At 48.3% G+C, this 25,564-nt stretch overlaps 1 protein-coding gene across 3 annotated transcripts in view; it reads right to left on the reverse strand.

The window, feature by feature from the left end:
* Positions 1-285: 285 nt before the first annotated feature.
* The window catches only part of MAF1 (MAF1 homolog, negative regulator of RNA polymerase III), an 89,172-nt gene continuing 63,893 nt past the window's right edge, over positions 286-25,564 (reverse strand). For 2 of the 3 annotated variants that reach the window (XM_069732097.1, XM_069732098.1), the window contains exons 7-9: positions 3,380-3,499; positions 2,774-2,869; positions 286-1,153 (exon numbers count right to left, since the gene is read on the reverse strand). In XM_069732097.1, coding sequence (XP_069588198.1) covers positions 1,132-1,153; positions 2,774-2,869; positions 3,380-3,499 — 238 coding nt within the window. In that variant the 3' untranslated portion in view covers positions 286-1,131. The remainder of the gene's footprint in view (positions 1,154-2,773; positions 2,870-3,379; positions 3,500-25,564) is intronic. The other variant, XM_069732100.1, reaches the window with a different exon arrangement.

Consider the following 25,564-nt stretch of genomic DNA (forward strand, 5'->3'; position numbering starts at 1 on the left):
TTTCCTACCGTTTGCAGAGTGGGGTCACCAGGTTTGGTTATGTCAGAGGTGCACAGCAGCATGTTCAGGTTTTGGGTTAAGTTGTCGATAGCCAGTGGGGTCTTGAGGTGTCAGGAATGGACAGAGTTGTTTTCATCGTTTTACATTAGTAGAGTTTGATGGGCCCAAGTTGTAGCTGTATAGCCAGGTCGTCAGGTTTAGGGAGAGAGTAGCAGAACATGTACTAGAGAAGAAGCTGGACGCTTCACACTACCCCACCAACCAATTGGCTGAAGACACAAGGTCTTGTTTTCAAAGAATCTTTAATAATGTGGAGAAAATTACCAATTGCATAAAAAACTTCTAAAAACACAAACATTCTGCAACCTACACTGTATGCAGAGGAACAGACAGTTCTCACGCAGAAGAAGTCCAAGGCCAGGCTGTGACTGGCGACGAGTAGTTCAGGGCCAGGCTGTGAAGGGCAACGAGTAGTTCAGAGCCAGGCTGTGACGGGCGACTAGTAGTCCGAGGCCAGGCTGTGACTGGCGACGAGTAGTTCAGGGCCAGGCTGTGAAGGGCTCACTCTGTAGGAGAACGGAGTAGTCCATGGTCAGGCTGTCATGACAAGACTAAAAGGTCACGACAGCCAGGACTGGCTTTGTAAAATGGCCTACATAAGGGGTAGGCTCTAACATCGCCGACACCGATATGACCTTCTTTATCGAGTGCAGTGGCCAATCTGAATATGTACAGGAAACACTCATTTTACATACAAGCCAATATCAGAAATGTTCACAGCCCAAAACTAAAGAGAAGAGCAAAAAGCTGAATAGCCACAACGATACAGCCGCCGGCACTCATCCTCTCATACGACTGTCCCAGAAGAGATTTACAAAAGACGAGTATGGATCCTCTATGTACAACAGTCAGCGTCTGCTCTCCGCGAAGAATGGGAAAGTCTTAATAGCAAAGTTTCTGGTATATAAGGAGCTATTCCATCAACGTCTCCAGGTCTCATCAACGGCACAAGGAGAAGACCTCAGGCACCACAGGACAACACACGGGAGATTGCAGTGCACAGGGGAGGATCAGACAAAGAGCACGAGATCCAGAACATCCCGGGCTCACACTGGACGGAAGCCTTCCACATTAGCTGCACATCATTGAAGGCCTGAAAGAAGAGAAATAGGATTAAAATGCAGAACATCCGACAGGCCGAGCGCTGGACGACGTCGCCAAAATATCTCCACAGTCTGCTGCTGCCGGACTCGCAGGAGATGGGCCTGGGTGACCCATCCAGGGCTCCACATTCAGCAGTTATTCACAGCAAACATGACGAGGCATTACACGGCCAATCAAATCTGCAGACATTTACCATTCCTTGCAGCCAAAGAATAAAAACATCCTGCTTGTTGACTGTTTCTAGACCACTAATGTTAGCAGAATGCTAATTAGTGCAAAAAAGAAAAGATTTAGATAGCACTCACCGGTCCTTAAAACTTCATGCTTTGTTCAGATACTTAAAACATGATGGCTTGGAGAACGGGTTAACAAGATGTGCGAGCCAGTGCTGCTGACGGTCACTGACCCGTTGAAGCGCCGTGCAAAGCGAAACGGCCGTTGGCAGCACTGGCTCGCACACCTTGTTAACCCGGTCACAAAGCCATCATGTTTTAAGTATCTGAACAAAGCATGAAGTTTTAATGACCGGTGAGTGCCATCTAAATCTTTTCTTTTTTGCACATGGAATGTCTTGCTTTTCTGGATGAGCACCCGGAGTCAAGAAGTGCGGTATAACAGAAATCCAACGAAGAGGGTAACAACCGTGCATGTTGAGGTCTAGCCCAAAAGCAGTGCCGTTTTATAAGTCTCTTTTTTCTTTTGGTATTTGAAGAATGATAATTAGGAAAAGTCTGTGTCATGTACCAGCTTCTCAGCACGTGACTGGGGGTTGCGCCTGCAAGGGTTAATCTATCTCCTCTTAGTCCAGCATTCAGCCTGTGTCCTATGCTGCAATGGGAGCATAAATCACCCCCGACACAGACCACACACCCGCTCATACACGCTGCCACCACTCACCGAACACATGGGCGATGAGTCCCGGAAATATTACCACTACTGTCTGCCAATCACCAGGATCACACACTCTAAGGCTATGGATCCTTTAGAGCATACAAGGCTCAAACTTATTAAAGTTTTAAGCTTTAACAGAAAAGGTACAATGCTTACAATAAAAGATATAAAAAGTGATATGCAAAATTGTTATAAAAATGAGAAAACTTACAGAAATATCTAAACTTTGCAGTCTGGCATTTTGCTCCCTGAGGGGGGAATGAATATGGAATGAATCACATCAGCTTGGCTTCCCCTTAATCTGTGAGCAGCTTTCTATGTGTAAAGGCCTAATTTATAGAGTCAACCTGGGGTCAGATTTCTAGACCAGCCTGTCAGGTCAATATTCTAATCCTTGGTCTGTGACTGGATCCTGGCTATTTTACCAATGAATTCATTTTTCTTTGAACACTATTTGTGAGACCTTTCTAATAGTAAATAGTGTCATGCTGCAATTGGCATGTCTGTTCAAGAGTCAGAAGGTGTGAAATGTTTCCACTTGTGTGTTTTCAAGAGATCCCCCTGGCGTGACTGGAGAGCGGGAGACTTCCTGCTCAGGATAACATAGGTCATGGCCTTTGTGAGAGCTGCAGTCTAACGACAGATGTTAATTACTGCTGGTCATACATCCATACAATGACATATTTCACTACAGTCTGTATTAGAGAAATAGCCTTACCAATCACCTCTGATGTGACTGGCTTCATCTTCCATTTCCTCTTCAAGATCCATATCTAGTTCTGAGCCCACATCAGCCCGTTTATAGGTGTATCCGCTGAAAAACAAGGGGAACCCAGGTCAGATCTACTGAAGGCAATGAAGACATACAGGTGTCCAGAAGATGGGGGAGAGCTGACGTGTCAACAGAACGCAGCCAGATCAACATGTACAGATGTGTACAGGTGAGGCGTGCGGGGAAAACTGCCAAAGAAAGGAGAGGCTTGCGGGGAAAACTGCCGGAGAGGCGCGCGAAGGAAAACTGCTGAAAAAAAAAAGAGAGAGGCGCTCACAGTGGGAGAGGCGCTTGTGGGGATACTGCCAAAGAAAGGAGAGGAGCATGGGGGAAAACTATCGAAGAAAGAGGAGAGGCTTAAGCGAGAAAATTGACGAAGGAGGAGGAGAGGCCGCATGTGGAAAACTGCCGAAGAAAAAGGAGAAGCACAGAAAACTGAAGTCAGAGGTGTGTGGGGAAGCTGCCGAGAATAAGGGGACACTCATGCATGAAAAGCTGCCGAAAGATGTGGTGGGTTGGGGGTGAAATACGGGACATGGCTCTGCCCATTACCTGATGGAGCGGCATGTGAAGAACACCATTCTTTTCAGCTTCTTATTGTAGAAAAAATAGTTGAAGGACCACAGGTTCCCATCTTCTCCAAAGGGATCGGAGTCCAGGTCGGGGTTGTAGCTATGAGGAGAGACAGACATGGTTGGCACTGACTCAATTCAGGCAGGTGTCCAGTGGAAGGATCTGGAGGAAGCCTCAGAATCAGCAGAAAAGCCGACACTTGGGTAATGTGAGACAGAGGATCCCTCACTGGGAGATCAGCAGGAGCCCAGAGTCATAGATGATTCTTTTTGTCCATCTCTGGACCTTTGTCAAGGCCATCAGAACACAATAAAACCCCAAAAACACCATATACAATACAAACCCTTACAAATAAAGATGAAGGACAAAAAACAAAAACCCTTCTACTCTGGCTGATATGGATATACGGTCATGGCCGAAAGTGCTGGCACCCTTAATGTTCAAGAACATGAATCCCAGAAAATTATTCCAATTCCACATGTTTAATTCCTTTGTGTGTATTGGAACAACAAAAAAACCAGAAGGAAAAGCAAACTGCACAATTTCACACAAAATCCCCAAAATGGTGCGGACAAAATTTTTTAGCACCTTTCCAAAATTGAGGGTAAACAACTTTGTTTTAAACACGTGATGCTTGTTCAGACTTATCAGTGGCAAGTAACAGGTGTAGGCAATATTTAAAAAAAAAAAAAAAAAAAAAAAAAAAAAAAAATCACACCTGAAACCAGATAAAGTGGACTCAAGCTTTGCAGAGTGTGTGTGTGTGTGTGTGTGTGTGTGTGTGTGTCACAAGCATGGAGAACAGAAAGAGGAGAAGAGAACGGTCAGAGGACATGAAAACCAAAATTGTTGACCAATATCAGCAATGTCAAGGTTACAAGTCCATCCCCAGAGATCTTGATGTTCCTTTGTCCAAGGTGCACAGCACATTGAAGAAGTTTACAACCCATGGCATCGTAGCTAATCTCCCAGGACCTGGACTACAGAGAGAAATTAATGAAAGGTTGTAATGCAGGATAGTCTGGATGTTCCAAAGAAGTTCCAGCTGTCCTGCAGGCTGAGGGGGCATCAGTGTCAGCGCGAACTATGCATCCACATGTGAAGGACATAAACCGCTATGGCAGGAGACCCCAGAGGACCCCACTGCTGACAAATGCTAGACTGCAGTTTACCAAAATGTACGAGTCAAAATCCTTCCGGAAAAGTGAGACCAAGATGGAGTTTATTGGTAAAGCACATCATTCTACGGCTTATAAATGCAAATGTCCTCTTCAGGCTATGTGCACATGCAGTCTGGGTCCACTGCGGATTTACAACTGCGGTTTTCCATAAGGGCAGTTGTAAATCCGCTGCGAAAAACGCACAAAAATAGTGACATGCTGCGGATTGTAAACCGCTGCATTTCCGCGCGTTTTTCTCCGCAGCATGTGCACATCGTTTTTTTCCCATACGTTTACACTGAACTGTAAACGCAGGGGAGACTGCTGCGGATCTGCAGCAAAATCCGCATCATGTGCACAGAGCATTAGAGAAGAAGACTAGAGCTCTATAGCGCCACCTATAGGAAGTAGCGATTTAAGTCAATATCGACCCTCTAACCAGCCTTGTCATGTGACTTAGACATTGGCACAAGGTGAATATATGGATCTTCGTAAATCTAAGCTCCTTCTGCTGCTGATTATACCTGGGGGGCCGCGGTCCATCCTGGAGTATAATTGTGAACGTATACCATTACAACGGTTTACTGGGACGAACACTTTTCATGACCTAAAAGCTCTTGCACTTTATCATTTTTTTTTTTAATAAAAGCTACGTTAGGGCCAGGACAGCGGTGTATATATATATTACACATTTCTTAATGGTCCGTGTTGTGGAAGCTCTTCAGAAATAGACGTGCAGCTTTTCCTCTTCTCACTGGATGGCGCTAGTCTCCTTGCTGAGCACATTGGTTGTGGGCCGGGCGGGGATGGATCCCACCCATCATGGCGGTATATGACCTGAACCATGTGTGTGTGATCCAATACTGTCCCTGCCATACCGTCTACAGTAGGGTCGTATCCGTCCAATATGACGGAGCAGATGAATCCCTGGGTTTGGTCACACAGTCGGTGCAGTAGATTGTAAGAGCCACCAGATTCCGCATCCATGATCTGCAGGGTTCTGAGTCTGTGGATTACAATCATTAATTGAAGGGGATGATCACAATAATATCAGTGTGGAGGTCACAGTGAGGTCCATCATTCTGTGAGGAGACTGGGGTGAATCCGGTGGTCCTTATGTAAGGGTGAAGCCAGGACATGTTGTACATGAATTTCTCATAGAAACCCTGAGAAATATGGGGCGCTCCAGACATTGTTCAGAAGAACAGCGGCCTGTGATTATAGCTTATTGGAGAAGGTAAAACATATACAGAAGTGCAGACAATGATCGGCCGTTCAGCTACAATGATCTCCAATGCTTTATAATGGAAACCAAACCAGAGAGACGAGGAAGAAAACTGGAAGACGACCATCAAATGGATGGAAGAATGGCCAGAATGGGAAAGGCTCCGCCAACGATCGGCTCCAGGATGATCACAGTCTCACGTTACCAATGATCGGCTCCAGGATGATCACAGTCTCACGTTACCAATGATCGGCTCCAGGATGATCAGTCTCACATTACCAATGATCGGCTCCAGGATGATCACAGTCTCACGTTACCAATGATCGGCTCCAGGATGATCACAGTCTCACGTTACCAATGATCGGCTCCAGGATGATCACAGACAGTCTCACGTTACCAATGATCGGCTCCAGGATGATCAGTCTCACGTTACCAATGATCGGCTCCAGGATGATCACAGACAGTCTCACGTTACCAATGATCGGCTCCAGGATGATCACAGTCTCACGTTACCAATGATCGGCTCCAGGATGATCACAGTCTCACGTTACCAGTGATCGGCTCCAGGATGATCACAGACAGTCTCACGTTACCAATGATCGGCTCCAGGATGATCACAGTCTCACGTTACCAGTGATCGGCTCCAGGATGATCACTGACAGTCTCACGTTACCAATGATCGGCTCCAGGATGATCACAGTCTCACGTTACCAATGATCGGCTCCAGGATGATCACAGTCTCACGTTACCAATGATCGGCTCCAGGATGATCACAGTCTCACGTTACCAATGATCGGCTCCAGGATGATCACAGTCTCACGTTACCAATGATCGGCTCCAGGATGATCACAATCTCACGTTACCAGTGATCGGCTCCAGGATGATCACAGACAGTCTCACGTTACCAATGATCGGCTCCAGGATGATCACAGTCTCACGTTACCAATGATCGGCTCCAGGATGATCACAGTCTCACGTTACCAATGATCGGCTCCAGGATGATCACAGTCTCACGTTACCAATGATCGGCTCCAGGATGATCACAGTCTCACGTTACCAATGATCGGCTCCAGGATGATCACAGACAGTCTGACGTTACCAGTGATCGGCTCCAGGATGATCACAGACAGTCTCACGTTACCAATGATCGGCTCCAGGATGATCACAGTCTCACGTTACCAATGATCGGCTCCAGGATGATCACAGTCTCACGTTACCAATGATCGGCTCCAGGATGATCACAGTCTCACGTTACCAATGATCGGCTCCAGGATGATCACAGTCTCACGTTACCAATGATCGGCTCCAGGATGATCACAGACAGTCTGACGTTACCAGTGATCGGCTCCAGGATGATCACAGACAGTCTCACGTTACCAATGATCGGCTCCAGGATGATCACAGTCTCACGTTACCAATGATCGGCTCCAGGATGATCACAGTCTCACGTTACCAGTGATCGGCTCCAGGATGATCACAGTCTGACGTTACCAGTGATCGGCTCCAGGATGATCACAGACAGTCTCACGTTACCAATGATCGGCTCCAGGATGATCACAGTCTCACGTTACCAATGATCGGCTCCAGGATGATCACAGTCTCACGTTACCAGTGATCGGCTCCAGGATGATCACAGTCTGACGTTACCAATGATCGGCTCCAGGATGATCACAGACAGTCTCACGTTACCAGTGATCGGCTCCAGGATGATCACAGACAGTCTCACGTTACCAATGATCGGCTCCAGGATGATCACAGACAGTCTCACGTTACCAATGATCGGCTCCAGGATGATCACAGTCTGACGTTACCAATGATCGGCTCCAGGATGATCACAGTCTGACGTTACCAATGATCGGTTCCAGGATGATCAGTCTCACGTTACCAATGATCGGCTCCAGGATGATCAGTCTCGCGTTACCAATGATCGGCTCCAGGATGATCAGTCTCACGTTACCAATGATCGGCTCCAGGATGATCAGTCTCACGTTACCAGTGATCGGCTCCAGGATGATCAGTCTCACGTTACCAATGATCGGCTCCAGGATGATCACAGTCTCACGTTACCAATGATCGGCTCCAGGATGATCACAGTCTGACGTTACCAATGATCGGCTCCAGGATGATCACAGTCTGACGTTACCAATGATCGGCTCCAGGATGATCAATCTCACGTTACCAATCATCGGCTCCAGGATGATCAGTCTCGCGTTACCAATGATCGGCTCCAGGATGATCAGTCTCACGTTACCAATGATCGGCTCCAGGATGATCAGTCTCACGTTACCAGTGATCGGCTCCAGGATGATCACAGTCTCACGTTACCAATGATCGGCTCCAGGATGATCACAGTCTCACGTTACCAATGATCGGCTCCAGGATGATCACAGTCTCACGTTACCAATGATCGGCTCCAGGATGATCACAGTCTCACGCTACCAATAATCGGCTCCAGGATGACCAAAGTCTCACATTGCCAATGATCGGCTCCAGGATGATCACAGACAGTCTCATGTTACCAATGATCGGCTCCAGGATGATCACAGACAGTCTCACGTTACCAATGATCGGCTCCAGGATGATCACAGTCTCACGTTACCAATGATCGGCTCCAGGATGATCAGTCTCACGTTACCAATGATCGGCTCCAGGATGATCACAGTCTCACGTTACCAATGATCGGCTCCAGGATGATCAGTCTCACGTTACCAATGATCGGCTCCAGGATGATCAGTCTCACGTTACCAATGATCGGCTCCAGGATGATCAGTCTCACGTTACCAATGATCGGCTCCAGGATGATCAGTCTCACGTTACCAATGATCGGCTCCAGGATGATCACAGTCAGTCTCACGTTACCAATGACAGTTCATCAGACGACCCCCAAACTCTGCAGCCACAGTGCCCTCTGCACACAGTGAAGCATGGTGATGAAGCATCATGATAGGGGCAGGCTTCTCTTACTATGGTGCCGGACCTATTTACCGCACATCAGGGAGCATGGACCAGTTTGCAGATATTACAATACTTGAAGAGGCCATGTTGCCTTACACTGAAATGGGGGTTTCACCAAGACAACGACCCTAAACACACCAGTAAATGAGCAAAATCTTGGTTCTAGCCCAGCAAAATTGAGGTTATGGGAGCGGCCGGCCCAATCCACGGACCTTAATCCAATAGATACTTGTGGGGAGACATCAAAAATGCCACTTCTAGGGCAAAGCCAACAAATGCCAAAACTTGTGGGATGTCGTCCCAGCATCCTGGGCTGGAATTTCACTGTTTTATCGCTTTACATTATTTCATGGACAGAACATGCCGACAACTTTGAACATGTTTTTCTTTTTACTGTGAAGCAAAGAACAAAAAAGACAAATTAACTGAAAACCTCAATATGCAAAAATATTCACTTCCCTAAAGTCAGTACTTTGTAGATCCTACTTTTGCTGCAATTATTGCTGCAGTCACTTTGGATAAGTCTTTATGAGTTTCCACATTTGGCCACTGGGATTTTTTTCCATTCCTCAAGGTAAAACTACTCCAGCTCCTTCACGTTAGATGTTTCCTGTGATGAACAACGATCTTCACGTCTGACCACAGATTCTCCATTGAATAAAGGTCTAGGCTGTGACACGGCCACTCCAGAACATTTACACGTTTCCACTTAAACCCCTCGAGTGTTTCTTTAGCAGCATGCTTTAGGTCGTTGTCTTGTTGGAAGGTGAACTTTTGACCCAGCCTTAAATCACTGACAGACAACCAGGTTTTACTCAAGAATATCCCTGTATTTCGCACCATCCATCTTCTCCATGACTTGGACCATTTTTCATGTCCTTGCTGCCAAAAAACATCCACACAAAATAATTATGCCACCACCACGTTTCACTGTGGGGATGGTGTTCTTGGGGTGATGAGCTGAGTCGATTTGACCCCAGACATAGTGTTTACCTTGGTGGCCGAAAAGGTCAATTTTGTTCTCATCGGACCACAGAACCATCTTCCATAGATTTGGGAAGTCTCCAACATGTCTTGGCAAACTCAAAATGAGCCTTACACAAATTGTAAGTAAATGCTTTTTTCTGCCCACTCTTCCATAAAGGCCTCCTCCATGGAATGTATGGCTTATTGTGGTCGTATGGACAGATGCTCCAGTCTCTGCAGCTCCTTCAGGGCTGCCTCCTTACCTGGTGTAGAGATACAGGGTCAGTGGGTGCTCTCGTCCGCTGGTCCGGCTGTCTTTAGAAGGTCCGCATGGGTCAGGGTTCATACCACTGAACGCCCGCTCTTTCCCCGTGGGCAGAACACTTCAGACAGTGCAGGGTGACAGTAAAACAGGGTGGCAATAATTTATTGAACCACAACACAATAACATATAGAACAGTTCCAGCAAATACCCAAGATTGTGCAAATTATAGAGTCACCCTTCCACTGACCTGCCGGGATCAGTGTCGCATACTCCCACCAGTGGAACCTTGCTTTTGACAGGTCCCCACAGTGAGGAGGTAACGACAAAGAAGATGACATTGAGCTACGAGGCCTGGTGGCCCGATTGTCCCAACCTGCATTCTCGAAACGTCTTTGCGGCTATGTGCACACGTTCAGGATTTTTCGGCCGTTTCCAGCGGGAAAAAAAAAAAACGCTTAAAAAAAATGCATACATAAGCATCCCATCATTTTTAATGCATTCTGCAATTTTTGTGCACGATGCGCTTTTTTCCACGAAAAAAAAAAAAATCAAGGTAAAAATACACAGCATGTTCATTAATTTTGCCGATTTTGCCGCTATTTAATGCATTGGGAAGCTCCGGAAAAAAAACTGCACAAAAAACGCGAGAAAAATGCGAAAAAAACGCATGCGGATTTCTTGCAGAAAATGTCTGGTTTTGTTCAGGAAATTTCTGCAAGAAAATAGAATTAGACTTACCGGTAATTCGTTTTTTAGGAACCTTCCACGGCAGCAGTATCGGAGGATGTCTCCCCGCCCTAATAGGGGACAGGAAATCAGAGAAGTTAAATACCCTCCCCTTCCTGCAACCACCAGTGTTTTTTCTGGACAAAGTAGCATGTATAGTTACCACTCAAGTGCAGGAATCATCCAATAAAAATATCAGATAGGGAGGGAAATTAGTGCTGTCGTGGAAGGTTCCTAGAAACCGAATTACCGGTAAGTCTAATTCTATTTTCTCCAGTCACCTTCCACGACAGCAGGATCGGAGTAATACCAACGACTAATTTCTTAGGGAGGGACAACAGCCTGCAGAACATGTCTGCCAAACGATAGATCCCTATTGAAATTTAGCCTGTAATGCCTGGTGAATGTATGGACTGACGACCAGGTGGCGGCTCTGCATATCTGCTCTGATGATGCGTTGCCCCTCTCTGCCCAGGATGTTGAGACTGAAAGGGTGGAGTGAGCTTTCAGCGATGCCGGGGGAGCAATTTCCCGGGTTGAGTATGCAAGACAGATGGCCTGCTTGATCCAGTTAGCGATCGTACTTTTAGCCGCTTTTTTGCCTTTATTCCGTCCTGACCACTGGACAAAAAGGTTTTGGTCTATCCTCCAACCCTCCGTTTGTTGGAGGTAGAAGAGGACCACCCTGCGGACATCCAGGGTGTGAAAGGTTTCTTCCTTCGGATTAGAGGGATTTGGACAGAATGAGGGTAAGACAATATCTTGACTTCTGTGGAAGTCTGAGACTACTTTCGGCATAAAGGCAGGGTCCAGCTTAAGGATTATGCTATCCATGGTTATTGTTAGGTATGGCTCCTGTACTGATAAAGCCTGTAACTCTCCTAGACGCCTAGCGGTGGTGATTGCTACTAGGAAGACAGTTCTGAGGGTCAGGATTTTTAGACTATTGGCTGATAAGGGCTCAAAGGGGTCCCTGGTCAGACTATTTAGTACCAGGTTTAGATCCCAAGGAGGGGTCTTGACCTGGAGCCTAGGACGAATCCTAGCTGCAGATACCATGAAACGTTTAACCCAACGGTGGCCTGCTAAATCCTGATCAAAAAAGGAACTTAGTGCCGACACCTGAACTTTTAAAAGGTGCTAGGTGAGAGTCCTAACTCCAGTCCCTTTTGGAGAAATTCTAATATCTGAGCGATGTTGGGATGGAATGGATCAGGTTTGTTTGGGGCACACCAGGAAGACATTTTTTTCCAAACCTTGCCATAGATGGCATTTGTTATAGGTTTCCTACTTCTTTGTAGGGTTTGAATGACATCATCTGAGAGACCTCTAGCTCTCAGAATCTCAGCCTCAGTAACCAGGCTGCCAGTTTCAGCCTGTGTAAGTCTGGGTGTAGCAGGGGTCCCTGCTGAAGAAGGTCTACTATCTGAGGTAGAAGTATTGGGCCTTCCAGAGACATGTCTGTCAGTGCGCCGTACCAGCTTCTTCCCGGCCACATTTGTGCTACCAGAATTGTTGTGACCCGATTCGCCCGGATCTTCTGTAATGTCCTTGGCAATATGGGAATTGGAGGGAAGGCGTATGCCAGAGCAAACTTCCAAGGATGGGAGAAGGCGTCCAGTCCCTGAGCCCCACCTGAGAGGTTGAGGGAGAAGAAAGTGCTCAACTTCATGTTCTGACTGTTGGCAAACAGATCCACGTTGGGACTTCCCCATCTCTGGACTAGGGATAGGAACACCTCTTGGTTCAAGGACCATTCTCCAGGATGGAAATCTTTCCTGCTTAGGAAGTCCGCCTGGGCATTGTCTGACCCCTTTATGCGTACTACCGAGATGGACAGGAGAGGTCTTTCTCCCCAGGAAAAAATCCTTGCAGCGGTTGATTTTATGCTGGTGTATTTCGTGCCTCCCTGGTGACGGAGGTAGGCCACCGTAGTTGTGTTGTCGGACATAATCCGTACATGGTGACCCTGGATGAGGAAAGATGCGGCTTTTAGCGCCTCCTCCACCGCTTTCAGTTCTTTCAGATTCGAGGATCTGGACCAGATGCTTGGGGGCCACAACCCCTGGAAGTGGGAACCTTCTATTATGGCACCCCAACCTCTCAAGCTCGCATCTGTTGCGAGTACCTTCAGAGGCCTTTGATCCCAGCTGACTCCTCTTTGAAGGTTCTGGGAGTTCAGCCACCATGAAAGGCCTGTCCCACACGTCCAGATAATTCCGGTACCGGAGTTATCTGTGTCCGTGAGCTCACGTAGGCCATCCGTGTGGCACACGTGTGCCGACTGGGTACCACACGGAGCGTGCAGGAGACAGCGCTAGAGATAAGCGCTGTCCCCTGCATCTGGTGCTGAAGCCGCCATTCATATCTTCTCTCCAGCAGCGTTCGCTGGCGAGAAGATATGAAAAATCCTTTTTTTTTTGTTTTTTCGTGTTTAAAATAAAGATCCCTGTCCCCACCCCTCTCCCACCCCCTGTTAATAAAATGCTCACCCGGCTCCCTCGCAGCGTCCTGTCCTCGCCGCAGCTTCTCCTGTATGAGCAGTCACGTGGTGCCGCCCATTACAGTGATGAATATGCGGCTCCACCTCCCATAGGGATCTTTATTTTTAACACGAAGAAAAAAAAAAAAAAAAGGATTTTTCATATCTTCTCGCCAGCGAACGCTGCTGGAGAGAAGATATGAATGGCGGTTTCAGCACCACGTGGGGGGGGGGGAGGGGGGGACAGCGCTTACTGTAGCACTGTCTCCTGCACGGCACACGGACTGCACACGGACAGTGTCCGCGTGCGGTACATGTTTTACACGGACCCATTGACTTTAATGGGTCCGTGTAATCCGTGCGCTCCCACGAACACTGACATGTCTCCGTGTTTTGCACACGGTCCGTGAAAACACGCTGACATGTGCAGAGACACATTGATTTCAATGTGTCTACGTGAGTCAGTGTCTCCGGTATGTGAGGAAACTGTCACCTCACGTACCGGAGCCACTGACGTGTGAAACCGGCCAAAGGGAGGATTTCACATGATTGGGAAGGGGAATCCTCCTGGTTAAAGCATTCTGGGGTCCTTTTGAGTGTCCCAGGATGTGGGTTTGAAGGACTCGTGTGTGAGCCTGGGCCCCGGAGACTGCCTGGATGCAGGACGTCAACGAACCCAGGACTGACAGAGTCCCTTAGGGTCGGAGAATTCTGGCTCCTGAACCTGGAGATCCTGTGGACGAGATCGTCCTGACGGTCCCTGGGTAAGAGCGACATTCTTTCCCTTGAGTCCAGAAGAACTCCTAGAAATGTTTTCCTTGGTGATGGATGGAGGTCTGACTTCTCCAAGTTCGGAATCCATCCCAGTGACTTCAGGATATCCAGGACTTTCATCACATCCTGATTTAAACGAGCGACAGATGGAGCGATAAGAAAATCGTCCAGGTACGGGATGATACAGATCCCCTCATGCCGGATGAAGATCACTGCTTCTGTCATGATCTTGGTAAAAACCCGTGGAGCTGATGAGACTCCGAATGGGAGGACGTTGAACTGATAATGGCTGGCTCAATGGTTCTGGGCCACTGCAAATCTGAGGAACTTTCTGTGGTTGGGATGTATCGGCACATGATAGTAAGTGTCCCTCAGATCAAACGTAGCCATTACCCAGTCCTGGCCAATCAGCGGGATTGCTGATTTGATGGATTCCATTTTGAATCTGTGGTATTTGATTACTTGATTGAGGGGTTTCAGGTTTATGATAACCCGGTGTTTCCCACAGGGTTTGTTCACCAAAAAGAAGTGAGAATAGTGGCCTTCTCCTACTTCCTGAGGAGGTACCCGGGAGATTGCCCCTGCCTGAAGCAGATCGAGAATATCTGCATTGAGGCATCCCGGAAGGTGTGGAGACTGTAGGGAGGTGATTGTTAGACGATGAGGAGGAGGAGGACTCTCGAATTCTAACCTCAAGCCTTCCCGAATGGTAAGCAGGACCCACTGATTTGTGGTGATGGTCTGCCATTGGGAAAGAAAACCTGGAGAGTCGGCCTCCGACCGGAGAGAATTCATTGTTTCTCAGGGGTCTGCTGGGGTTGAGGAATAAGGATGTTCTTCGCTTTAACCCCTTTGGGGTAACTCCACCAACCCGTTTTACCTTTAACCCTGTAGTCCCTCAGGGGGACCTGCTCATGGGGGGACGACGAAAAAAGCGTTTCCTAGAGCTTTTGTGCTTCGGAAGGGCTTTCTTTTTATCTGTAGCCTTGTCTAGGATGTCATCGAGGGCTGGCCCGAATATATAATGTCCCTGAAAGGGAATACCACATAACTTGGATTTAGAAGTTAAGTCACCTCCCCAGGATTTAAGCCATAGAGCTCTCCTAGGGGAGTTGGAGAGAACTGCGGACCTAGCAGCTACCCGTACAGACTCAGCGGAAGCATCTGCCAGTAACCCCGTTGCCTTCTGGAGTAATGGTAGGGAATTTAAAATTTCCTCCCTAGATGTCCCCTGAGAAAGGTGATTTTCTAAAGGTACGTAACCAGAGAAATAGGGATCTGGCAACACATGGAGGCCACATTTGTCTTCAGCAGATTAGTAGATGTGTCCCAGGATTTCTTTAGCAAGCTCTCAGTTTTTCGATCCATAGGATCTTTGAGCTGTGAGGAATCCTCGAAGGGTAGAGCCGTTTTTTTGGTTACCCTGGACACCTGTACATCTACCTCAGGCATCTCCCATAAAGAACAGTCCCCCTCCAGAGGGAAACGATTCTTCAATTCTGATGGGACACTCAAAGCTTTCTCAGGTAGGCCCCACTCATGAAGGACAAGGTTTTCAATATTCTAGTGTATAGGGAACCCTTTCGGGGTCCTAGGCTTTAACCCTCCAAACATGTCATCCTGAACGGAATGCAAGTAGAGGAGCTGCGGAGACACCATCACGTGTTTCTCAACGCAGGCAGTGAATAGCCAGGCCTTTCCCCGGGAAGGAACAACCAAGGGAAGGGCAGCATCCAATACAGGAAAACATCCAATAAAGGAAAACCACCTATGCCAAGCATGGTATCCATCCACAGACAGCTGTTTCAGGGTTTTTGCCCCTCATCAGTGTGGAGTAGGAAACTGGCTATCAGGAGCAGTGCCTAGTAAAAAGTCTATAAAGGCACGGATGATTGACCTCGTGGAGACCAAAACATCCAACACCGCGGAGACACCATCACGTGTTTCTCAACGCAGTGATCCAGAACACTGCCCCCAAATATGCAGATGCAAATAGAGGAGCTGCGGAGACACCATCACGTGTTTCTCAACGCAGGCAGTGAATAGCCAGGCCTTTCCCCGGGAAGGAATTTATCGGATGCTGCCCTTCTCTTGGTTGTTCCTTCCCGGGGAAAGGCCTGGCTATTCACTGCCTGCGTTGAGAAACACGTGATGGTGTCTCCGCGGCTCCTCTACATGCATTTGCATATTTGGGGGCAGTGTTCTGGATCACTGCGTTGAGAAACACGTGATGGTGTCTCCGCGGTGTTGGATGTTTTGGTCTCCACGAGGTCAATCATCCGTGCCTTTATATCCTGAACGGAATGACTCGCTACCTCCTCTTCCACCCCCCATGGGGCCCCTCACCATGGAAATCAGCTCATCCATATCTTCAGAAGAGAAGAGATATTTTTTATTGTCCGTTTTGGGGTGGGAAGTAGAACCCTCATTCTCCCAAATGTCCTCTGAACCCGAGGTACGAGTCTCGCCCGAGTCAGATATAGTGGGAGCCATCTTCCTTTTCTTAGGAGGAGGAGGCTGAGGTGTCGGGGCCTGAGACAGGGCCGCCATAGAGGATTGGACCTCTTGTTTGATGAGGGTTCTGATGCTGTCCAGGAGGGAGGGCTGTTCACTACGCAGCACTTCATCCGTGCTTGGTTGGCAGAGCTTTTTCTTATAAGGTGAGGGAAGCTTGGTCGCACATGTACCACACTTGTGGCTGGATTTTTTAGGGACAGATATCTTGTCTCCCTAGAAAAGAGAGAGGCTGGGCTAAGTCTATAATGACAAAAAACTGGACAGCAAGGGACCTCATCCTCTACTTACAGTAGGAGGGTGAACGCTGGGCTCTGCTGAAGCAGAGTACAGGGGTTTGTCGCCGTCCATAAGGTCAGTCAGTCACCGGTCAGAAGGGACACAGACAGAGGCCTTACCTGGAGGCTTCCCCCGACCAGGAATATACAGTCATGGCCAAAATTTTTGAGAATGACACCAAAATTCTATTTTCACATGATCTGCTGCCCTCTGGTTTTTATTAGTGTTTGTCTGATGTTTATATCACATACAGAAATATAATTGCAATCATATTATGAGTACCAATAGGTTATATTGACAGTTAGAATGAGTTAATGCAGCAAGTCAATATTTGCAGTGTTGACCCTTCTTCTTCAAGACCTCTGCAATTCTCCCTGGCATGCTCTCAATCAACTTCTGGACCAAATCCTGACTGATAGCCGTCCATTCTTGCATAATCAATGCTTGCATTTTGCCAGAATTTGTTGGTTTTTGTTTGTCCACCCGTCTCTTGATGATTGACCACAAGTTCTCAATGGGATTAAGATCTGGGGAGTTTCCAGGCCATGGACCCAAATCTCTATATTTTGTTTCATGAGCCATTTAGTTATCACCTTTGCTTTATGGGAAGGTGCTCCATCATGCTGGAAAAGGCATTGTTGGGCGCCAAACTGCTCTTGGACGGTTGGGAGAAGTTGCTCTTGGAGGACATTCTGGTACCATTCTTTATTCATGGCTGTGTTTTTAGGCCGATTCCCTTGGCTGAGAAGCAACCCCTCACATGAATGGTTTCAGGATGCTTTACAGTTGGCATGAGACAAGACTGGTGCTAGCGCTCACCTCTTCTTCTCCGAATAAGCTGTTTTCCAGATGTCCCAAACAATCGAAAAGGGGTCCATCAGAGAACATGACTTTGCCCCAGTCCTCAGCAGTCCACTCCCTGTACCTTTTGCAGAATATCAGTCAGTCCCTGATGTTTTTTCTGGAGAGAAGTGGCTTCTTTGCTGCCCTCCTTGAAACCAGGCCTTGCTCAAAGAGTCTCCGCCTCACAGGGCGTGCAGAAGCACTCACACCAGCCTGCTGCCATTCCTGAGCAAGCTCGGCACTGCTGGTAGTCCGATCCCGCAGCTGAAACAGTTTGAAGATACGGTCCTGGTGCTTGCTGGTCTTTCTTGGGCGCCCTGGAGCCTTTTTGACAACAATGGAAGCTCTCTCCTTGAAGTTCTTGATGATGCGATAGATTGTTGACTGAGGTGCAATCTTTGTAGCTGCGATACTCTTCCCTGTTAGGCCATTTTTGTGCAGTGCAATGATGGCTGCACGTGTTTCTTTAGAGATAACCATGGTTAACTGAAGAGAAACAATGATACCAAGCACCAGCCTCCTTTTAACCCCTTCAAGTCGCGGCACTTTTTCATTTTTGCGTTTTCATTTTTCACTTCCCTCCTTCCCAGAGCTATAACTTTTTTATTTTTCCGTCAATATGGCCATGTGAGGGCTTATTTTTTGCGGGACAAGTTGTACTTTTGAATGACACCATTGGTTTTACCACATCTTTTACTAGAAAACGGGAAAAAAATTCCAAGTGCAGTGAAATTGCAAAAAAAGTGCAACCCCACACTTGTTTTTTGTTTGGCTTTTTTGCTAGGTTCATTAAATCCTAAAACTGACCTGCCATAATGATTCTCCAGGTCAGTACGAGTTCATAGACACCTAACATGTCTGGGTTATTTTTTATCCAAGTGGTGAAAAAAAATTCCAAACTTTGCTTGCTTGCTTAAAAAAAAAAAAAAAAAAAGTGCCATTTTCCGATACCCGTAGCGTTTCCATTTTTTGTGATCTGGGGTCGGTTGAGGGCTTATTTTTTGCGTGCCGAGATGACGTTTTTAATGATACCATTTTTGCACAGATACGTTCTTTTGATCGCCCGTTATTGCATTTTAATGGAATGTCGCGGCGACCAAAAAAAACCTAATTCTGGCGTTTCGGATTTTTTTCTTGCTACGCCGTTTAGCGATCAGGTTAATGTTTTTTTTTTAATTGATAGATCGGGCGATTCTGAGCGCGGCGATACCAAATATGTGTAGATTTGATATTTTTTTTATTGTTTTATTTAGGATGGGGCAAAAGGGGGGTGATTTAAACTTTTATATTTTTTATATTTTTTTCATATTTTTAAAAACATTCTTTTTTACTTGTGGCATGCTTCAATAGTCTCCATGGGAGGCTACAAGGTGGCACAGCACGATCAGCTCTGCTACATAACGATCATCAGATCGCTGCTATGTAGCTGAAATGCAGGTGTGCTGTGATCGCCGACCACAGGGTGGCGCTCACAGCCACCGGCGATCAGTAACCATAGAGGTCTCAACGACCTCTATGGTTACCTTCCTGATGCATCGCTGACCCCCGATCATGTGACGGGGGTCGGCCATGACATTTCCGGCCGCAAGCGCTGGTTAAATGCCGCTGTCTGCGTTTGACAGCGGCATTTAACAGGTTAATAGCGGCGGGTGAATAGCGCTATTGCGCGCACATGTCAGCTGTACAAAACAGCTGACATGTCGCGACTTTGATGCGGGCTCACCGCGGAGCTCACATCAAAGGGGGAGACACGACATGCGCAGTACTAGTACGGGGCATGTCGTGAAGGGGTTAAAGTGTCCAGTGATGTCATTCTTACTTAATCATGACTGATCGCCAGCCCTGTCCTCAGCAACACCCACACCTGTGTTAAAGGGACACTGTCACCTGAATTTGGAGGGAACAATCTTCAGCCATGGAGGCGGGGTTTTTGTGTTTTTGATTCACCCTTTCCTTACCCGCTGGCTGCAATATTGGATTAAAGTTCATTCTCTGTCCTCCATAGTACACGCCTGCGCAAGGCAAGATTGCCTGTACTATGGAGGACAGAGAATGAACTTTAATCCAATATTGCAGCCAGCGGGTAAGGAAAGGGTGAATCAAAAACACAAAAACCCCGCCTCCATGGCTGAAGATTGTTCCCTCCAAATTCAGGTGACAGTGTCCCTTTAATGGATCAATCACTAAAACGATGTTAGCTGCTCCTTTTAAGGCAGGACTGCAATGATGTTGAAATGTGTTTTGGGGGTTAAAGTTCATTTTCTGGGTAAATATTGACTTTGCAAGTGCAGTAATTGCTGTTAAGCTGATCACTCTGACATTCAGGAGTATATGCAAATTTCCATTAGAAAAAATGAAGCAGTAGACTTTGGAAAAATTAATATTTGTCTCATTCTCAAAATTTTTGTCCATGACTGTATATATACACATCGAGGTCGCCAGCTGATTCCATGCTCCTCCTCCTCCCAGGGTCCGTAGGGGGTACTGCGATTGAACCGCCTGTCATGGCTGCCGCAGGCTCGATACGCCGGCCGGCGCGCACGCAGGCTCCGGAGTATGGAGGCTTAGACCGGAAGTTCGGAAGCATCACTTCCGGTGCGCGTCGCCTCCAGCAGCAGCGAGGTGGGAGGAGGAGAGCCGGGGAGCTACAGGAGGACCCCGGAGAGCTTCACCGCACCAGGGAGGCGCAGGAAGGGCGGGATGGAGGGTCCCAAGTCACGCAGAGCCTGTGGAGACGGGAGCAGTCACCGAGGAGGAGAGCGGAGCCCCCCGACCTCATCTGCCCGGCTATTCAGGTAACGGTGCTGCTGTGGCCGGTGATCGGAGCACCGTCTGAGAACCTCTGGTGGCTGCAGGAAGGGGGTATTAACCTCTTCTGTTCCTGTCCCCCATTAGGGCAGGGAGACATGCTCCGATCCTGCTGTCGTGGAAGGTGACTGGAGAAATCCTGACGTGTGCACATAGCCTCAGTGACGGTCAATGAGGCAGCTCAGGTGGAGCGATGATGCCATGACTTCTGTAATGTAGACTCTGAACACCGGCAGATCCTTCTCATCCAGCCATTCCACCACAGGCTTGGGGGCAGGAGGCCATCGCTCACTGCCGGAGTGCGCAAACATGCAGAGATGGTCCTTCACACTGAACAGCACCAACGGGTCATCAGCATATTACAACATTCACACATTGGGCCACACAAGGACAGATACAACAGCTAATCCGCAGCCCGGCCACAGATGGCAGCCAGTGACCAATAATTCAATAAGGGCCAGCAGCTCCTGTCCCTGGGCCTACTGACAGAATACGCCTGGATCATTCAGATTACATGTCGCCACCCCGGGGCAGACCCCTCTGGTGTGTGGCCCTCTCTTGGCAGCTTTGTTGTGGTACCATGTTCTCTCCAGTTATCGATGATGGATTTCATGGTGCTCCGGGGTTCAGAGATTTTTATAATATATAGATTTTTTTTCTTTATATCAAAACTCTGACTTGTCTGGCGGTTCCCTTGGCCTTCATGGCGGCGTCTGGAGATGGAGAGTGTGCCAGTCATTACACTGGTTACCCATCCACTCCAGAATCCAGTACAAAACTACTACCCTCATCCACAAAGCTCTCCATGGCTCAGCACCGCCCTACATCTCCTCTCTGGTCTCACCCTACCATCCTACCCGTGCCCTCCATGGCTCAGCACCACCCTACATCTCCTCTCTGGTCTCAGTCTACCATCCTACCCGTGCTCTCCATGGCTCAGCACCACCCTACATCTCCTCTCTGGTCTCAGTCTACCACCCTACCCGTGCTCTCCATGGCTCAGCACCACCCTACATCTCCTCTCTGGTCTCACCCTACCATCCTACCCGTGCCCTCCATGGCTCAGCACCACCCTACATCTCCTCTCTGGTCTCAGTCTACCATCCTACCCGTGCTCTCCATGGCTCAGCACCGCCCTACATCTCCTCTCTGGTCTCACCCTACCATCCTACCCGTGCTCTCCATGGCTCAGCACCGCCCTACATCTCCTCTCTGGTCTCAGTCTACCATCCTACCCGTGCTCTCCATGGCTCAGCACCGCCCTACATCTCCTCTCTGGTCTCAGTCTACCATCCTACCCGTGCTCTCCATGGCTCAGCACCACCCTACATCTCCTTTCTGGTCTCACCCTACCATCCTACCCGTGCTCTCCATGGCTCAGCACCACCCTATATCTCCTCTCTGGTCTCAGTCTACCACCCTACCCGTGCCCTCCATGGCTCAGCACCACCCTACATCTCCTCTCTGGTCTCAGTCTACCACCCTACCCGTGCTCTCCATGGCTCAGCACCGCCCTACATCTCCTCTCTGGTCTCAGTCTACCACCCTACCCGTGCTCTCCATGGCTCAGCACCACCCTACATCTCCTCCCTGGTCTCAGTCTACCACCCTACCCGTGCTCTCCATGGCTCAGCACCACCCTACATCTCCTCCCTGGTCTCAGTCTACCATCCTACCCGTGCCCTCCATGGCTCAGCACCACCCTACATCTCCTCTCTGGTCTCACCCTACCATCCTACCCGTGCTCTCCATGGCTCAGCACCACCCTACATCTCCTCTCTGGTCTCACCCTACCATCCTACCCGTGCTCTCCATGGCTCAGCACCACCCTACATCTCCTCTCTGGTCTCAGTCTACCACCCTACCCGTGCCCTCCATGGCTCAGCACCACCCTACATCTCCTCTCTGGTCTCACCCTACCATCCTACCCGTGCTCTCCATGGCTCAGCACCACCCTACATCTCCTCTCTGGTCTCAGTCTACCACCCTACCCGTGCCCTCCATGGCTCAGCACCACCCTACATCTCCTCCCTGGTCTCAGTCTACCACCCTACCCGTGCCCTCCATGGCTCAGCACCACCCTACATCTCCTCTCTGGTCTCACCCTACCATCCTACCCGTGCTCTCCATGGCTCAGCACCACCCTACATCTCCTCCCTGGTCTCAGTCTACCACCCTACCCGTGCTCTCAATGGCTCAGCACCACCCTACATCTCCTCCCTGGTCTCAGTCTACCACCCTACCCGTGCTCTCAATGGCTCAGCACCACCCTACATCTCCTCTCTGGTCTCAGTCTACCACCCTACCCGTGCTCTCCATGGCTCAGCACCACTCTACATCTCCTCTCTGGTCTCAGTCTACCACCCTACCCGTGCTCTCCATGGCTCAGCACCACCCTACATCTCCTCCCTGGTCTCAGTCTACCACCCTACCCGTGCTCTCAATGGCTCAGCACCACCCTACATCTCCTCCCTGGTCTCAGTCTACCACCCTACCCGTGCTCTCCATGGCTCAGCACCACCCTACATCTCCTCTCTGGTCTCAGTCTACCATCCTACCCGTGCTCTCCATGGCTCAGCACCACCCTACATCTCCTCTCTGGTCTCAGTCTACCACCCTACCCGTGCTCTCCATGGCTCAGCACCACCCTACATCTCCTCTCTGGTCTCAGTCTACCACCCTACCCGTGCTCTCCATGGCTCAGCACCACCCTACATCTCCTCCCTGGTCTCAGTCTACCACCCTACCCGTGCTCTCAATGGCTCAGCACCACCCTACATCTCCTCCCTGGTCTCAGTCTACCACCCTACCCGTGCTCTCAATGGCTCAGCACGCCCTCTGCTTGAACGTCAGTGCTGAAGACGGAGCGGCGCCGGAACAAGGTGCAGGTGACTATTGAAAGTGCCGGGGGCCTGAGCAACGGAGAGGGGAGTACGTGATTTTTTTTTTTTTTTTTATCGCAGCAAATGGGGCAAGTGTCTGTATGGAGCATCTATGGGGCCATAACGTTTGTGCAGCATTATATGAGGCCATTATGTTTGTGCAGCACTATATGGGGCCATAACGTTTGTGCAGCACTATGGGGCCATAACATTTGTGCAGCATTATATGAGGCCATTATGTTTGTGCAGCACTGTATGGGGCCATAACGTTTGTGCAGCACTATATGGGGCCATTATGTTTGTGCAGCACTATATGGGGCCATAACGTTTGTGCAGCACTATATGGGGCCATAACGTTTGTGCAGCACTATATGGGGCCATAACGTTTGTGCAGCACTATATGGGGCCATAACGTTTGTGCAGCACTATTATTATTATTATTATTTATTATTATTATTTATTATTATAGCGCCATTTATTCCATGGCGCTTTACATGTGAGGAGGGGTATACATAATAAAACAAGTACAATAATCTTGAAAAATACAAGTCACAACTGGTACAGGAGGAGAGAGGACCCTGCCCGCGAGGGCTCACAATCTACAAGGGGGGGGCCATAACGTTTGTGCAGCACTATATGGGGCCATAACGTTTGTGCACACTATATGGGGCCATAACGTTTGTGCAGCACTATATGGGGCTATAACGTTTGTGCAGCACTATATGGGGCCATAACGTTTTTGCAGCACTATATGGGGCCATAACGTTTGTGCAGCACTATATGGGGCCATAACGTTTGTGCAGCACTATATGGGGCCATTATGTTTGTGCAGCACTATATGGGGCCATAACATTTGTGCAGCACTATATGGGGCCATAACGTTTGTGCAGCACTATATGGGGCCATAACGTTTGTGCAGCACTATATGGGGCTATAACGTTTGTGCAGCACTATATGGGGCTATAACGTTTGTGCAGCACTATATGAGGCCATAACATTTGTGCAGCACTATATGGGGCCATAACGTTTGTGCAGCACTATATGGGGCCATAACATTTGTGCAGCACTATATGGGGCCATAACGTTTGTGCAGCACTATATGGGGCCATAACGTTTGTGCAGCACTATATGGGGCCATAACGTTTGTGCAGCACTATATGGGGCCATAACATTTGTGCAGCACTATATGGGGCCATAACGTTTGTTCAGCACTGTATGGGGCCATAACGTTTGTGCAGCACTATATGGGGCCATAACGTTTGTGCAGCACTATATGGGGCCATAACGTTTGTGCAGCACTATATGGGGCTATAACGTTTGTGCAGCACTATATGGGGCTATAACGTTTGTGCAGCACTATATGGGGCCATAACGTTTGTGCAGCACTATATGGGGCCATTATGTTTGTGCAGCACTATATGGGGCCATAACATTTGTGCAGCACTATATGGGGCCATAACGTTTGTGCAGCACTATATGGGGCCATAACGTTTGTGCAGCACTATATGGGGCTATAACGTTTGTGCAGCACTATATGGGGCTATAACGTTTGTGCAGCACTATATGGGGCCATAACGTATGTGCAGCACTATATGGGGCTATAACGTTTGTGCAGCACTATATGGGGCTATAACGTTTGTGCAGCATTATATGAGGCCATTATGTTTGTGCAGCACTGTATGGGGCAAATATCTCTGTGGAGCATCTTATGGGGCCATAATCAGCATTTGTGCAGCATTATATTGGGCATCTATGTCTATGGAGCATCTTATGGGGCCTTTATTACCCTTTATGCAGCATTATATGGGGCATATTTTATTATGGAGCATCTTATGGGGCACATCATGAACTGTATGGAGCATTATATGGGGCTCCTGATTCAATATGGATATTCAGAAACACTTAACCTTCTGATGTCTCCATTAATTTTACTTTTACTGGTATCTATTTTTATTTTTGACATTTACCGGTAGCTGCTGCATTTTCCACCCTAGGCTTATACTCGAGTCATTAAGTTTTCCCAGTTTTTTGTGGCAAAATTAGGGGGGGGTCGGCTTATACTCGGGTCGGCTTATACTCTATATATACGGTATGTGATCACATAAATTTAATTTATTCCTATATTTTCTCATTTCAACCATTTAGTGCTGATGAATCACACAAGTCAGATTACACAGGTAGTAATGTCACAAAATAGGTATAAAGCCAAGGGGGTGAACACTTTCACAAGCCCCTGTATATCCACCTCTCCACATAATCCGGTCTTGTTCCTTACTCTTTAGCTG

Source organism: Ranitomeya imitator, chromosome 6 (genome assembly GCF_032444005.1).
Source record: "Ranitomeya imitator isolate aRanImi1 chromosome 6, aRanImi1.pri, whole genome shotgun sequence".
NCBI lineage: Eukaryota > Metazoa > Chordata > Amphibia > Anura > Dendrobatidae > Ranitomeya > Ranitomeya imitator.